General features: G+C 41.0%; 1 protein-coding gene across 1 annotated transcript; it reads left to right on the plus strand.

Annotated features, from left to right (window-relative positions):
• The first annotated feature begins 15,556 nt into the window (after positions 1 to 15,556).
• LOC112254663 lies at positions 15,557 to 17,928 on the plus strand. Its single transcript, XM_024427407.2, has 3 exons — positions 15,557 to 15,790; positions 16,291 to 16,384; positions 16,541 to 17,928. Exons 2-3 carry the CDS (start codon positions 16,362 to 16,364, stop codon positions 17,529 to 17,531), a joined length of 1,014 nt encoding a protein of 337 aa, XP_024283175.1. The 5' UTR covers positions 15,557 to 15,790; positions 16,291 to 16,361; the 3' UTR covers positions 17,532 to 17,928.
• Positions 17,929 to 18,311: the final 383 nt, after the last annotated feature.

The following is an 18,311-nucleotide window of genomic DNA, read 5'->3' on the forward strand; positions in this document are numbered from 1 at the left end:
ACCTGACCACACGACTGAACAGTAGTCAAGGTGCAACAAAACTAGGGCCTGTAGGACCTGCCTTGTTGATAGTGTTGTTAAGAAGGCAGAGCATCGCTTTATTATAGACAGACTTCTCCCCATTTTAGCTACTACTGCATAAATATGTTTTGACCATGACAGTTTACAATCTAGGGTTACTCCAAGCAGTTCAGTCATCTCAACTTACTCAATTTCCACATTATTTATTACAATATTTAGTTGAGGTTTAGGGTTTAGTGAGTGTTTTGTTCCAAATACAATGCTTTTTGTTTTAGAAATATTTAGGGCTAACTTATTCTTTGCCACCCTCTCTGAAACTAATCGCAGCTCTTTGTTGAGTGTTGCAGTCATTTCAGTCACTGTAGTAGCTGACGTGTATAGTGTTGAGTCATCCGCATACATAGACACTCTGGCTTTACTCAAAGTCAGTGGCGTGTCGTTAGTAAAAATTGAAAAAAGCAAGGGGCTTTTCCGAAGCTACCCTGCGGAATTCCTGATTCTAAATGTGTTTCTTGGCCCAAACAAGTCTCTTATTATTATTTGTGTCCTTTAGTAGTGGTTTCTTTGCAGCAATTTTACCATGAAGGCCTGATTCACGCAGTCTCCTCTGAACAGTTGATGTTGAGATGTGTCTGTTACTTGAACTCTGAAGCATTTATTTGGGCTACAATCTGAGGTGCAGTTAACCCGAATGAACTTATCCTCTGCAGCAGAGGTAACTCTGGGTCTTCTGTTCCTGTGGAGGTCCTCATGAGTGCCAGTTCCGTCATAGCGCTTGATGGTTTTTGCGACTGACCTTGAAGAAACTTTCAAAGTTCTTGAAATGTTCCGGATTGACTGAGATTCATGTCTTAAAGTAAAGATGGGCAGTTGTTTCTCTTTGCTTATTTGAGCTGTTCTTGATGTAATATGGACATAATATGTACATCTCTACAAATGTATTTTGTAGTCATTTAGCACTTCTTTCTATTTCTCAATGAACTAGTTCTGCAGGAAGATGTTGTGGGAGTCGCCTTAATTGCTGAGAGAGAGAAAGAGAGAGAGAGAAGGCCTGGTATGTGTAAACTGTTGGTGATCCGTAGACAATATTGGGGTGCATATTCAGTTGAAGTGGGGGCCTGGGAGAGGAGAGTGTGTCAGAAGTGGAGACTAAGCATAAACACTGCTCGCTTAGGACTGTAAGACTTTCCCCTTTTGTACTGAAGTAGTGTTTGTGTGTAGAAGCATGCACGTTTGCGTGGTGCACACTCGGACTGACCACCAAGACATCAGTTCCTGCCGAGTTGTGCTCCAGTCTACCTGTGTCATATAGCAGCTGATGTTTAATACAGAAATATCAAACTTACATCAGTATTCACACCCCTGAGTCAATACATATTAGAATTACCTTTGGCAGCGATTTCAGGTGTGAGTCTTTCTAGGTAAGCCTCTAAGAGCTTTGCACACCTGGATTGTACAATATTTGCCGATTTTTTTTATTTTTATATACACTGCTCAAAAAAATAAAGGGAACACTAAAATAACATCCTAGATCTGAATGAATGAAATATTCTTATTAAATACTTTTTTCTTTACATAGTTGAATGTGCTGACAACAAAATCACACAAAAATGTTCAATGGAAATCTAATCTATCAACCCATGGAGGTCTGGATTTGGAGTCACACTAAAAATTAAAGTGGAAAACCACACTACAGGCTAATCTAACTTTGATGTAATGTCCTTAAAACAAGTCAAAATTAGGCTCAGTAATGTGTGTGGCCTCCACGTGCCTGTATGACCTCCCTACAATGCCTGGGCATGCTCCTGATGAGGTGGCGGATGGTCTCCTGAGGGATCTCCTCCCAGACCTGGACTAAAGCATCCGCCAACTCCTGGACAGTCTGTGGTGCAACGTGGCGTTGGTGGATGGAGCGAGACATGATGTCCCAGATGTGCTCAATTGGATTCAGGTCTGGGGAACGGGCGGGCCAGTCCATAGCATCAATGCCTTCCTCTTGCAGGAACTGCTGACACACTCCAGCCACATGAGATCTAGCATGGTCTTGAATTAGGAGGAACCCAGGGCCAACCGCACCAGCATATGGTTTCACAAGGGGTCTGAGGATCTCATCTCGGTACCTAATGGCAGTCAGGCTACCTCTGGCGAGCACATGGAGGGCTGTGCGGCCCCCCAAAGAAATGCCACCCCACACCATGACTGACCCACCACCAAACCGGTCATGCTGGAGGATGTTGCAGGCAGCAGAACGTTCTCCACGGCGTCTCCAGACTGTCACGTCGGTCACGTGCTCAGTGTGAACCTGCTTTCATCTGTGAAGAGCACAGGGCGCCAGTGGCGAATTTGCCAATCTTGGTGTTCTCTGGCAAATACCAAACATCCTGCATGGTGTTGGGCTGTAAGCACAACCCCCACCTGTGGACGTCGGACCCTCATACCACCCTCATGGAGTCTGTTTCTGACCATTTGAGCAGACACATGCACATTTGTGGCCTGCTGGAGGTCATTTTGCAGGGCTCTGGCAGTGCTCCTCCTGCTCCTCCTTGCACAAAGGCGGAGGTAGCGGTCCTGCTGCTGGGTTGTTGCCCTCCTACGGCCTCCTCCACGTCTCCTGATGTACTGGCATGTCTCCTGGTAGCGCCTCCATGCTCTGGACACTACGCTGACAGACACAGCAAACCTTCTTGCCACATCTCGCATTGATGTTCCATCCTGGATGAGCTGCACTACCTGAGCCACTTGTGTGGGTTGTAGACTCCGTCTCATGCTACCACTAGAGTGAAAGCACCGCCAGCATTCAAAAGTGACCAAAACATCAGCCAGGAAGCATAGGAACTGAGAAGTGGTCTGTGGTCCCCACCTGCAGAACAACTCCTTTATTGGGGGTGTCTTGCTAAATGCCTATAAATTCCACCTGTTGTCTATTCCATTTGCACAACAGCATGAAAAATGTATTGTCAATCAGTGTTGCTTCCTAAGTGGACAGTTTGATTTCACAGAAGTGTGATTGACTTGGAGTTACATTGTGTTGTCTAAGTGTTCCCTTTATTTTTTTGAGCAGTGTATATATTTTTTAATGTGTCAACTCTGTCAAGTTGATTGTTGATCATTGCTAGACATCCATTTTCAAGACTTGCATTAGATTTGGTAAGCAAATCCAGTGTATGTTTGGCCTTGTGTTTTAGGTTATTGTCCTGCTGAAAGGTGAATTCATCTCCCAGTGTCTGTTCTGTTGGAAAGCAGACTGAACCAGGTTTTCCTCTAGGATTTTGCCTGTCTAGCACTATTCCATTTATTTTTATCCTAAAAAAACTCCCTAGTCTTTGCCGATGACAAACATACCCATAACATGAAAATATGAACAGTGGTACTCAGTGATGTGATTTGTTGGATTTGCCCCAAAAACACTTTGTATTCAGTACATAACTCATTTGTTGACACATTTTTTCCAGTTTTTCTTTAGTGCCTTATTCCAAACAGGATGCATGTTTTGGAATATTTGTCATTCTGTACAGGCTTCCTTCTATTCACTCTGTCATTTAGGTTGGTATTGTGGAGTAACTATAATGTTGTTGATCATTGTCACTTTTCTCCTATCACAGCCTTAGCGGTTTTAAAGTCACCATTGGCCTCATGGTGAAATTCAGGCTGTAACACAACAACATGTGGAAAAAGTCAAAGCGTGTGAATACTTTCTGTATATTGCTAAAGGACCGTATGTTGTTATTATTAACCATAAACCTGGTTGTGTGTTCAGGCTGGACCATCCTGTGCTGCATGTGTCATGGGGGGATGGTCTGGCCTACTGCTCCTGGACCCACAAGAGACTGAGTGGGAGTACGCCTGCAGATGTGGCCTGCAGAACAGTAGTGTTGTGGTGTGTGTATGTTTAACTTCTCTGGGATATGTGGGACGGTAGCGTCCCACCTCGCTAACAGCTAGTGATATTGCACGGCGCCAAATTCAAAACAACAGAAATTAAAATTCCTCAAACATACAAGTATTTTACACCATTTTAAAGATAAACTTCTTGTAAATCCAGCCACAGTGTCCGATTTCAAATAGGCTTTACGGCGAAAGGACACCAAACGATTATGTTAGGTCAGCACCTAGTCACAGAAAACCATACAGACATTTTCCAGCCAAGGAGAGGGCTCACAAAAATCTGAAATAGCGATTAAATTAATCACTAACCTTTAATGATCTTCATCAGATGGCACTCACAGGACTTCATGTTACACAATAAATGTGTTTTGTTCGATAAAGTTCATCTTGATGTCCAAAAACCTCTTTGAAATTGGTGTGTTATGATCAGAAATGCATTGTCTGAAACAAACATCCGGTGAAAGTGCAGAGGACCACATCAAATTACAGAAATACTCATAATAAACATTGATAAAAGATACAAGTGTTATACATGGAAATATAGATAATCTTCTCCTTAATGCAACCGCTGTGTCAGATTTCAAAATGGCTTTATGGCGAAAGCACACCTTATGATTATGTTAGGTCAGCGCTAGTCACAGAAAAACATCCAGCCATTTTCCAAAGAAGGAGAGGTGTCAGAAATAGCGTTATAAATATTCACTTACCTTTGATGATCTTGATCTGAATGCACTCCCAGGAATCGCAGTTCCACAATAAATGTTTGTTTTGTTCGATAAAGTCCATAATTTATGTCCAAATACCTCCTTTTTGTTTGCGCGTTTAGCCCAGTAATCCAAATGCATAATGCGCGATCACTTGTTCAGACGAAATGTCAAAAAAGTTATATTACAGTTCGTAGAAACATGTCAAACGATGTATAGAATCAATCTTTAGGATGTTTTTAACATAAATCTTCAATAATGTTCCAACCAGAGAGTTCCTGGAACACAGCTACCTCTCACGGGAGCGCCCATGATCAGCTCATGGCACTCTGCCAGACACCTGGTTGAAACAGCTCTCTTTCTCTCCCCCTTCACAGTAGAATCCTCAAACAAGGTTCTAAAGACTGTTGACATCTAGTGGAAGCCTATAGGAAGTGCAATATGACCCCATAGACACTGTATATTCGATAGGCAACTACAAACCTCAGGTTTCCCACTTTCTGGTTAGATTTTCTCAGGGTTTTGCCTGCCATATGTGTTCTGTTATACTCACAGACATCATTCAAACAGTTTTCGAAACTTCAGAGTGTTTTCTATCCAAATCTACTAATTATATGCATATTCTAGCTTTTGGGCCTGAGTAGCAGGCAGTTTACTCTGAGCACCTTTTTATCCAAGCTTCTCAATACTGCCCCCCAGTCCCAAAGAAGTTTTTAAGGAAACCACTCACATTAATATGGCATTTAAGGGGAATTACTGCTTCAACAAAGACCGTATCTATTGTTATGGAATATGCCACTACTGATATTATATTTTATATATTTAAATATATATATATATATATTTAACCTTTATTTAACTAGGCAAGTCAGTTCAGAACAAATTCTTATTTACAATGATGGCCTACCGGGGAACAGTGGGTTAACTGCCTTGTTCAGGGGCAGAAGGACAGATTTTTACCTTGTCAGCTATGGGATTGTGTTACTGGCCCAACGCTTTAACCACTAGGCTACCTGCCGCCCCATATATGTGTACAAAGCATTAGGATCGCCTTCCTAGTATTGAGTTGCACCCTCCTTTGCAATGAGAACATCATCAATTCATCGAGGCATGGACTCTACAAGGTGTCGACTCTACATGTTGACTCCAATGCTTCCTACAGTTGTGTCCTTTGTGTGGTGGAGCATTCTTGATACACACAGAAAACTGTTGAGCGTTGTTATTTTTCCAAGTTAATAAATACATCTTCAAAAAGAACATGTGTAGGGTGACATTGTTTTGGCATAAAGACATGGCACTCATTGATTTGGCAGAACGTATCTAACTTTAGTCCCCTGTTATTGCTATGAAGGAAAGACAAATAAAAACTCCTTATGCTCCTATATATAAGTGAACAGAATGTCTGCCGTAGACTAGTGAGAAATTGGTACAATTATAAAGAATACTAAACAAATCTATATGCCCATAACGTTATTCCTAAAAATTCCCAATATTCCTAATATTGCCTAGAAATTACCATCACTTATTGTGAAAATACATGTTTGTTTACCATTCCATTACCTAGTCACATTATTCGAGACAGTAGAAGGTTTCCACTATTTAGTTCTCAATTGTTGATGTAGTCTATGTGTCTGTGCCTTTTTGGCAGCCCAAAGATATTTATAACTAATCCAAGATAGTTAATCTAGTGGTCATTTCCACGACATTGTGTAGAATTTCCACGACATCACCTTTTCATGTTGTTTATTAAAATACTTTAAATTAAAATCATATGGTTTGTTTTCAGTAGGCTACTTCAAAACCAAATGGTAATTCCAGGTGGTCACAAAAATTGATGAGTGTTGGTTTTATGGGGATTTGAATGAATGGAGCGAATTTGGAGGCAGTTTCTTTTCCCCTGTGAGCAAGAAGCAGTTTTTGGAGGAGCAGTTGGAAAGGATGTGGAGCCCCAGTGGGATTTCTGACTGCTCATCTCCACTCCACTCACATACTCTGGTCTGTAGGCAGCCGATATGGGCTGCTAGATCTGAATCTAGATCTGCACTATCATCTAGGAATGATGTTAGAGAGGAAGAGGCGAAGCGAGAGGCCCAACTGCCAAAAATCAGTCTTCTCCAGCAGGTGGCGATGTTTTGTTTTAAGAGTTTTTGTATGGAGGTCAATAGAGTACCACAATATGAATCACAATTCCGTGGCGTGACCTTTTGATAACCGTGTAAATCTCTCTAGGACAAGGTGACTTGTCAATATATTCGCCTGAATTTACCCCCCAAAATGAAATGCTAGTCATAAAGAACCACAAATTCCATGATGATCTGGACGAGACTGCCGAATCGAGGCAAAGGTAAGAATCTCTGGATTAACTATCTAATGTTAGTTAAATGTAATGAATTGTCTGTTGACAATTGACATAGAGATGTGGGAGGACATTTGGAGATATGCAAAAACAATATCTATATGTAATTGTACTGGAGCAATCCAATTAAGAATAATACACAGATTGCATATATCCCCAATACTTTTAGCCCCACTTCCTCTTCTCCTCAGTGTCTTAAATGCAAAACGGATACAGACACCCTAACACATTGTTTATGGTCATGTACCAAAATACAAAGATACTGGTCTGGTGTTCTGCAAGAAATTGAAAAGATCCTAGGGGTTGATCTAGAATTGGACCCAGTTTCTTTACTGTTGGGTCTCCCTAGTAGGCATGTTACTTCTGTGGGTAAGAGGAGGCTTTACAACATCCTTACCTTCGCAGCAAGGAAAAACATCATTTTACAGTGGATTAGTGATAAGGTTCCTTCTATTAAAGATTGGCATAAGATACTATTTGAATGGGTGCCTCTGGAATATCTGACATGTACATTGCATTCTAAAACAGACCAGTTCTACAAAGTATGAGAACCTTGTCTAAATTACCTAGAAGCTGAGGTATCAGCTATTATGCTGCAAGGATTCTCTTAGAATGGTGGGGATTTATGTCTTTCAGAACTACACTGTACGTTCGATGTGTGGACCCTAACTTCTTGGTTTAAACTCAGCTTTTTTTGTTTAATTTCTGTTTGTAAGTTTGTTTAAAATGTATGTATTGAGAGACGCAATGATGGGGATGGGGTGAGAGAAGCACCGAGCGGGAAGAGGAAAATGGTGTACGTATGTATGGGTGTGTGTGTGTATGTGTATATGCATATATATATATATATATACACAGTGCCTTGCGAAAGTATTCGGCCCCCTTGAACTTTGCGACCTTTTGCCACATTTCAGGCTTCAAACATAAAGATATAAAACTATTTTTTTTGTGAAGAATCAACAACAAGTGGGACACAATCATGAAGTGGAACGACATTTATTGGATATTTCAAACTTTTTTAACAAATCAAAAACTGAAAAATTGGGCGTGCAAAATTATTCAGCCCCCTTAAGTTAATACTTTGTAGCTGCGCACCTTTTTTGCACATCGACCGAAATTTTTTCCCATTCCTCCTTGCAAAACAGCTCGAGCTCAGTGAGGTTGGATGGAGAGCATTTGTGAACAGCAGTTTTCAGTTCTTTCCACAGATTCTCGATTGGATTCAGGTCTGGACTTTGACTTGGCCATTCTAACACCTGGATATGTTTATTTTTGAACCATTTTTGAACCACAAGCCAAAAAGTTCAATTTTGGTTTCATCTGACCAGAGCACCTTCTTCCACATGTTCGGTGTGTCTCCCAGGTGGCTTGTGGCAAACTTTAAACGACACTTTTTATGGATATCTTTAAGAAATGGCTTTCTTCTTGCCACTCTTCCATAAAGGCCAGATTTGTGCAATATACGACTGATTGTTGTCCTATGGACAGAGTCTCCCACCTCAGCTGTAGATCTCTGCAGTTCAACCAGAGTGATCATGGGCCTCTTGGCTGCATCTCTGATCAGTCTTCTCCTTGTATGAGCTGAAAGTTTAGAGGGACGGCCAGGTCTTGGTAGATTTGCAGTGGGCTGATACTCCTTCCATTTCAATATTATCGCTTGCACAGTGCTCCTTGGGATGTTTAAAGCTTGGGAAATCTTTTTGTATCCAAATCCGGCTTTAAACTTCTTCACAACAGTATCTCGGACCTGCCTGGTGTGTTCCTTGTTCTTCATGATGCTCTCTACGCTTTTAACGGACCTCTGAGACTATCACAGTGCAGGTGCATTTATACGGAGACTTGATTACACACAGGTGGATTGTATTTATCATCATTAGTAATTTAGGTCAACATTGGATCATTCAGAGATCCTCACTGAACTTCTGGAGAGAGTTTGCTGCACTGAAAGTAAAGGGGCTGAATAATTTTGCACGCCCAATTTTTCAGTTTTTGATTTGTTAAAAAAGTTTGAAATATCCGATAAATGTCGTTCCACTTCATGATTGTGTCCCACTTGTTGTTGATTATTCACAAAAAAATACAGATTTATATCTTTATGTTTGAAGCCTGAAATGTGGCAAAAGGTCGCAAAGTTCAAGGGGGCCGAATACTTTTGCAAGGCACTGTATATGCAGGTATGTGTAAGTGAGTTCTGTTTTTTTCTTTTCTTTTTGCTTTCTCTGTTGTTGTATCTCTTAATATGGGTGAAAATTGTGAAATCCAATAAAAATACTGTTACAGAAAAAATGTAGTAATGAATACATTTACAACATTTATTTAAATGTACAATTCTCTGAAGTGTCTTGCGCAAGTTTTAAATTGACACAATACCTGTTAGCAAAGGTGTCAGTTAGAGATAACGTGCAGGGATTTGTAGTCTTGCGTGATGTCTACTTTGATGCTAATTAGCATTTTCAAATCTGAGAGAAAATAGAGAATATATTGATAAAAGTCACATTGTCCAAGAGTAAGTAAGATGGTGCTGACAGATGTGGCAGCTCTGCTTCTAGCTCCTAAGCAACTTTACAGTATTTAGTTTTTTTGAGAGTGGTGGTAACTCACCAGCATTATGAATAGGAATACGACTTTTCAGAATTGGATCCATTGTTCGGACCCCCCCAGGGCAATTGAACTGATTCCAGAGGCAGATCCAAAACACCGCTGGCAGAGAAGAGGTATTCAGAGTGGACTTCTAGTCCAACTCAGAAGACGCACACACCATCCACCACTTCCGAGTATATTACTCACTAATGTCAAGTCTCTGGATAATAGAGTAGACGAGCTCAGGGCGAGGATCTTCTTCCAGAGAGACATGAGGGAATGTAACATACTCTGTTTCATGGAAACATGGCTCTCTTGGGATATACGGGCTCTGTCCATACAGCCAGCTGGGTTCTCAGTACATCGCGCAGACAGGAAAAAATAACTCTCCAGGAAGAAGAAAGGTGGGGGTGTATATTTCATGATTAACTACTCATGGTGTGATTGTGATAACATACAGAAACTCAAGTTATTTTGTTCACACAACCTAGAATCCCTCACAATCAAATGCTGACCTTATTACCTCACAAGAGAATGCTCTTCGGTTATAGTCATAGCCATGTATATACCCCCTTAAGCCGGCCCACGACGGCCCTCAAAGAACTACACTGGACTTTATGCAAACTGGAAACCACATATACAGAAGCCGCATTTATTGTAGCTGGGGATTTTAACAAAGCAAATTTGAGGAAAACTCTACCGAAGTTCTACCAACACATTGACTGTAGTACTCACTCTGAGAAAACATTGGCCACTGCTACTCAACTTTTCAAAATGCCTACAAGGCCCTCCCCCACCCTCCCTTCTGCAAATCTGATCAGGACTCCGTTTTGCTCCTCCCTTCCTATAGGCAGAAACTCAAAAAGGAAGTACCCGTGCTAAGGTCTATACAACGCTGGTCTGACCAATCATAATCCATGCTTCAAGATTGTTTTGATCATGCGGACTGGGATATGTTCTTGGTAGCCTCTGAAAATAACATTGACAAATACACGGATACGGTGACTCAGGAAGTGTATGGGAGATGTTGTACCAACTGTGCCTATTAAAACCTACCCAAACCAGAAACTGTGGATAGATGGCAGCATTCGCGCAAAACTGAAAGAGTAAACCACCGCATTTAACCATGGCAAGGTGACTGGGAATATGGCCGAATACAGACAGTGTAGTTATTCCCTCCGTAAGGCAATCAAACAGACAAAACGTCAGTACAGAGACAAAGTGGAGTCGCAATTCAACAACTCAGACGAGACGTATGTGGCAGGATCTACAGTCAATCAAGGACTACAAAGGGACAACCAGCCACGTCGCAGACATCGACATCTAGCTTCTGGACAAGCTAAACACCTTCTTCACCCGCTTTGAGGACCCTCGCAAGGCTGCCGGCCTAGATGGCATCCCTAGCCGCGTCCTCATAGCATGCGCAGACCAGCTGGCTGGAGTGTTTACGGACCGATTTAATCTCTCCCTATCCCAGTCTGCTTCAAGATGTCCACCATTGTTCCTGTTTGAGAAACAGACGTGTCACAAATCCTCAACTGGCAGCTTTATTAAATAGTACCCGCAAATCACCAGTCTCAACAACAACAGTGAAGTGGCGACTCCGGGATGCTGGCCTTCTAGGCGGAGTTCCTCTGTCCAGTGTCTGTGTTCTTTTGCCTATTTTAATCTTTTCTTTTTATTGGCCAGTCTGAGATATGGCTTTTTCTTTGCAACTCTGCCTAGAAGGCCAGCATCCTGGAGTCACCTCTTCACTGTTTTTTTTTTTTTTAATAAAAAAATGTTGTTGAATTTTTACCCCCTTTTTTCTCCCCAATTTCGTGGTATCCAATTGTTAGTAGCTACTATCTTGTCTCATCGCTACAACTCCCGTATGGGCTCGGGAGAGACGAAGGTTGAAAGTCATGCGTCCTCCAATACACAACCCTACCAAGCCGCACTGCTTCTTAACACAGCGCGCATGTCTACACTGTATTTCTGATCAATTTGATGTTATTTTAATGTTTACAAAACGCGCTATTCTTTCAAAAACAAGAACATTTCTAAATGACCCCAAACTTTTGAACGGTAGTGTAAGAATGCTGTTCATTGACTATAGCTCAGCATTCAACACCATAGTACCCTCCAAGCTCATCATTAAGCTCGGGGCCCTGGGTCTGAACCCCACCCTGTGCAACTGGGTCCTAGACTTCCTGACGGGCCACCCGCAGGTGGTGAAGGTAGGAAACAACAGATGGGACCGCAGTGGAGAAGGTGGAAAGCTTCAAGTTGTCGGTGTACACATCACTGATGATCTGAAATGGTCCACCCACAAAGACAGTGTGGTGAAGAAAGCGACCTCAGGAGGCTGAAGACATTTGGCTTGGCACCTAAAACCCTCGCAAACTTTTACAGATGCACAATAGAAAGCATTCTGTCGGGCTGTATCACCGCCTGGTACGGCAACTGCATGGCCCGCAAACGCAGGGCTCTCCAGAAAGTGGTGCGGTCTGCCCAACGCATCACCGGTGGCAAACTATCTTCCCTCCAGGACACCTACAGCACCCGTGGTCACAGGAAGGCTAAAAAGATCATCAAGGACAACAATCACCTGAGCCACGGCCTGTTCACCCTGCTATCATCCAGAAGGCGAGGTCAGTACAGGTGCATCAAAGCTGGGACAGAGAGACTGAAAAACAGCTTCTATCAAGGCCATTAGAGTGTAAAATCACTAGGTGGCGTCCACCAGGGTTACTGTCATGGAAATTCTAATCAATTGAGAGAGACTTTGTCATTTCTTCAAACAATCAACCTTTATTTGATACCGATACATTTTTGCAATAATGGAGCTGGTCAACAAACCACCCGTAGGTGATTCGTTGAAAGCCCAACATTACAGGAAATGCTGAGGTCTTATATAGTGGACCTAAACATGCTTATTAATGGCTGGTTCCACCCCTCCCGGGCAGATCAGGGCATCATAAGCTACCTTGTTTTCTTCTTGTGGCTATGTGTATCGGGTCATAACGCACAAACAAGTGATAACGTTAGTTCTGTTACTCCTCTCTGTTCAAGCCAGTCTCTGTTCACCTCTTACCTCCACACAGCTGTACCCTTGAAAGATATGAGAAGAACAGGATGGACAGGATGAGACACTTTGTTCACTCTTTGTCTTATGCCGTGTGACCAAGTTGAACAGAGGCAGAGTGGAAAAATACCTGCTTTTTCTTACAAGACCTTCAAACAGACAGTGGAAATGTACAGGTTTAAGGCTCATACAGCACATGTGCATAACAAAGTTTAGCATTAAGAACTAATGAAGTAATTCTACTTCATTACAGGCTGTACAAGCTTATAGAGCTTATACAGGATTTTTCCCCTTACATTACGTAACCCTGCACCATAGAGGTTGCTGCCCTATATACATACTGTAGACTTGGAATCACTGGCCACTTTAATAATTGAACACTAGTCACTTTAATAATGTTTACATATTTTTGCTTTACTCATCTCATATGTATATACGGTATTCTATTCTACTGTATTTTAGTTTGTCACTCTGACATTGCTAGTCCTAATCCTAATTTTTATATATTTCTTAATTACATTATTTTACTTTTAGATGTGTGTATTGTGGTGAATTGTTAGATATTACTGCACTGTTGAAGCTAGAAAAACACCAAAGGCAGACATTGTGCAATCAGTCAGTGGTAACCTGGTAACGCACGTCATGATTGGTGTCGTGGAAATATTCGGTCAATTCTATTTCACAAATATATATTTTTTTTTTACCTTTATTTAACTAGACAAGTCAGTCAAGAACAAATTCTTATTTTCAATGACGGCCTAGGAACAGTGGGTTTAACTACCTTGTTCAGGGGCAGAACGACAGATTTGTACCTTGTCAGCTGGGGGATTCGAACTTGCAACCTTTCGGTTACTAGCCCAATGCTCTAACAACTAGGCTACCCTGCAACCCTGGAGCCTGTGAGTTCAAACCATTTTTATACATTATTCCTCCTTACATCACACTCATAGTAACTCCTGTTAATTACTCGTCTCCTCTGGCATTTAGCTACCGTTACCTTATTGCCTTGCACTAAGTTTAGTTTGGTTTCATATTAGGGCATGGAACCCGTAGAGCCACAGAAATAGTTCATATATGACGACATTCAGTGCCTTTACGGAAATAGTGGATGGACTGTTGATTTGTTTACATGTATGTGAACTATGTCATCTATTTTCTCGGGCTGAAAATAGGAGGAGCAGTTGTCAATCCCAAGTGTGTCCATGCGCCCATTTGATCTTTAGGTTAGGCCTATATAATGGGAGTATTATTATTCTGTGGAAGGTGTTAGAAATTAGATATGTAGACGGGCGAGTCGGTCAAGGATCGATTCAGACAAGGTGGTAAATTGTATGACGAGCGACAGTTTATTCAGAGTGAAGATATCTAGAACAGCGTAATTACGGCTCCTCCGCTGGTTCGTACGGAACTGCAGGCAAAGAGACCATTACAATCAGTACACCACTTATATATAGAACAGAAAGTAGGTTGATTCTGGAAGATCGGATCTTTGGATTGGTTCAGCTGGGGTGTAGTCTGTAGTCTTCCGCCATTGGCTCAGTTGTCTGTCCGTCATCGTAGAATCCTCTTCGGGCACACAATGTTCAGCTACAAAGGAGATTATGTGTGTGCGCTGGTTTTTGGCAGTTAGTGTAATGCGGGAGCTATCCTGTAGGGGACCCCACAGGCTTTACTTTAAGTTGTAGCCCTTTATTAGCAATAGGTTGGTCACCTGCATAAGAAATAGCATTTCTCTACAAAGGCTACAAATACAACAGAGAAATCAACAATGTCTACTCTGAATAATAAATGCATGTATTTGTGTAACTACATTCCTGGAGTGAAGGCAGAGTGAGGGCAGGGATCAGCCGTTTCACTTTGGGTACTTAAAGCAGGCGTAGGGTGTCTTTTGCAACATGGTGGACTATAGAAACTGTTCTCAAATTGTGAAAGATCATTATTGGCTAACAAACATCAACCAAGAATATGCTTGTGTTTCTCAATTAATTGAGACATTTTTACAAACAACTACTATGTGCATTTTGCATATCTTGAGATGAATTACACCATACAGATATTTGAAGTCAAATGTCATCCCCTGATGATCTTCATTCGGCCTATTGACCGCTAATATTCAGTACAATTCATCCTCTCAGGGTAGGACAATGAAATGTAGTAATGCCAGAGGGTTAGACGAGACCTATTTTGGGGAGCACAAAATACCCTCGTCACAATGAGAGAGACAGATGCAAAGAGACAGCTCACCATGATAAATAAGTTAGGACCTTCAAAAGACAGATACACAGCAATCACTCGCGGCTGTTCAGGCTAATTATTATCCTGATCTTCATTCAGTTCAAGAAATGAAACTAGATTTCCTATGTAGGGTGTGGCTTATAGTTTTGTTTACACACACCCCAATTCTAATAAATGCTGTCACTTTCAGATCAGCTCTGAAAAACATCTGATGTGAAAAGGTCTGACATTATTCTTGTGCAGGTCCACATGAGCATCTTGCCACCTTAATAAAAACATAAATGTAGCACCTTATTTTACAGTACTGTTTCCACTGTTACCTGTGGATACTTTCTGGTACTTACTTCAAAGAATTCATACCCATTTGGTAAACATATGCTGCTTATTTCAATATATCCAATGGAAACAACATCCATTTACCATTTTACTATGAAATGTGTCAGTAAGTACCTGATAATTACATATTGTAAAGTGCTGATAATTACATATTGTAAAGTGCTATCTACAAAGAGACAGCTCACCATGGTAAACAAGTTAGGACCTTCAAAACACAGGCAAACAGCTGTTCAGGCTACTTATTCATCTGATAGTCATTCAGTTCTCAAGAAATGAAACTAGATTTCCTACGTAGGTTGTGGCTAAAGACTTCAGTTACAAAAGGCTTTGTTTACACAGACAGCCTAATTCTGATATTTTTGACCAATCAGATCAGCTCTGAAAAGATCTGATGTGAAAAGGTCTGACGTTATTGGTCAGAAGACCAACTAGTGGAAAAAAGATCAGAAACGGGCTGCCAGTCTAAACACAGCCTTAAGGATCAGAGTCAGTATGTATAGATACAAACATACGATTGGGACATTTCAGCTGCCATACAGTGGGGAGACATCAACTGAAGGCAGCCAATCTGAAACTCTACAATCAAGCAGCAAGTCTCCAAACAAAGTAAGTTATTGTAGGTTATGTTAAAGAAACAATGACATTTCATGAGACAAAAATGTGATTTAATTACACATACTTACAGTACATCATTTCATGAAGTAATCACATATTTGGTGGCTATTTGTACATATGTAAATTATAATTAGCTTATGTCATGAAATGTGGTATGAGTCTGTAACTTTAGTATAATAATAACATATGTACTGTACACTTTCGAAACAGTCAAAATGACCTTTATAGTTAAACCAATATCCATATTATAGTTCATCCAACTTAAAAAGTGTAGTTCAGATGATGATATCGATCTGTAAGTAAGGGGGACTTGACATTTATTTGATTTTTTTTCAAGTCAGGGATGTATGTTAATAAAACCATCCTGACAACTTTTTTAAAAAGAAGGCTAATTGGTTCCAGTTAATTGGGAGAGCCATTTTAACATTACTCTTGGATACAAACTGTTGTTCAAATACTTTTATTGAATGTCTGATTGAACTACTGTACAGGTTATTCACTCATTGTGGATTGACAAGAGCTATCTACATCTATCAGACCGCAGATCTTCCATCAAGCAGCTATGTCCAAACTTGGGAGAAAAAGGTAGATTGTGTCACGGTAACAATTCAAATCTAGTGTGTGTGTGTGTGTGTGTGTGTGCAAAGAAATATACATTATTTGTAGCCTGCTAAATGCGGGCGGAGAGCAGAATTGCATGTCTGTTCAACCAACATTTTAAATGTTTTATTTTTATCTTAGGGAAATGAAGGTGCGTTATAATGACAGAGTTGTAAAGGAGAACTTTTCCAGTGGAGAGCATAAGAATATCGCCTCATTAAAACAAGAGAAGACCCTTTTAAACGAGGCAGGAATAGATAGATACCTCTCAAAATACATAGCACCATACCCAGAAGCACCAGAGTTCCATCTGTCCAAAGTTGCCCATGTCACTACAAAAAGAGGCCTTGATGGAATCTTGAAATCAGGTGGATTTAAGGGGGGTGAGAAGAGTTTCCTGTGGTGTAATCTTCCTGTGGATGATGACGATATCATTGCAGCAGAACGCCGTTACCTGGAGAAGATCTTCCCTGACAGAACACCTGAGCAGAGGCAGATACAGCAACCCTTCCTCAGCAAGTTCACCACCTCACCTGCCTTCAGGAAGGCATCACGCTTTGGGAACTTCAGGTTCACTTTCAGTCTGTCTGATTTCCTGATGATGTACAGTCAGCAAATCTGTGGTGGAAAACAGCCTGTCCTGAGAGTGTATGAGACTGTAGTCTACAAACAAGAGATCATGTACACAGTGCTTGTTCACAGTCCAGATGATAAGGAATTTGAGAAGTACCCCATTCTTGGTGATGGTAGTGATGATGCTCTCTGTGCTTACATGAGGGGCAACATTGTCTGGCGTGCACAAGCCATGTCTGAAACCCATGCCTTTGGGTTAGCCATAGATGAAGTTAACCAAAATGTAGTAACAGAAGGCGGGGGGAATGCATGGTACATGTGGGACCATGTGACCCTGGCATTCCACCTGCCTGAAGGTCAGATCCTACATTTTGACATGAAGATTGTGATCAAAAACCTTACTACTTGTGATGCCGATGAAATGTTTATTGGAGTGAAATGTCGCAAAAAAGGGCACGAGTGTGTGGGTACATGTCCATGTGGAAAATGTCTCGTACCCCTCGCCACAGCTGATGAAATAGTTGAGGGCATATCATGTGATTACAAAACCAACTGTTGAAGTTTGTCTTTTTCCCTCCAGTAGCTTATTAAAAAAGTTTATGATGAGGGAAATTCATTCAATCAACAGGTGTGGTGTTTTAACTTAATGCTGTCACATTTTTTCAGTCATCTTTTGTCATATAAGATTTATACCAATAATGTAGTTAACCAACAGTTTCAACAAATTGTGCATCATCATGAAATGGTGTTGTGTCATAGTTCTGTAGTCTTTTTCCATAGCACTCGAGTGTCCCTAGTGATTATGTTAATGTAGGCTCTAGTACCTTTTTGAAAATGTTTCATATTTTTTTCTAAACATTGTTGTAATTTCCTTTCCAACCTATCCCTGGATAAAGTGATGATGCATCTAAAAAAAATACTTTGTCTGCTTTGGAAATAAATTCCAAGAATGACGACACAATCGTTGCCTGGTTTTATTGTGACCTGCTACAAGAGATTTAATTTAAACGGCCTGCTTCAATTTCCATCATCCCAACAAATGATCATGATAATGCCTACAAACATTTCTCTAAAGGGTTTAGTATTTGAAGATAGTGTGGTTTAATATGTCAGCAATGACAACTATTTTTTAACAACCAACAAATGTTTTCTTTTCTTGTTGCTTATTTCAGCTTTGCATTCAGAAAATGTTACCCTAAAATGTATGAGCTCACCTCTGATCAGAATATTATAATTGATCATATACAGTACACGAAGGTATGGGAGTCCACAAACAGCAATCCCTTGAACCCACATAAACAGATGACTGTAACAATCACTGGACGGGTACCACTCCCAC

Source organism: Oncorhynchus tshawytscha, linkage group LG07 (assembly GCF_018296145.1).
Source record: "Oncorhynchus tshawytscha isolate Ot180627B linkage group LG07, Otsh_v2.0, whole genome shotgun sequence".
NCBI classification, from domain to species: Eukaryota; Metazoa; Chordata; class Actinopteri; order Salmoniformes; family Salmonidae; genus Oncorhynchus; species Oncorhynchus tshawytscha.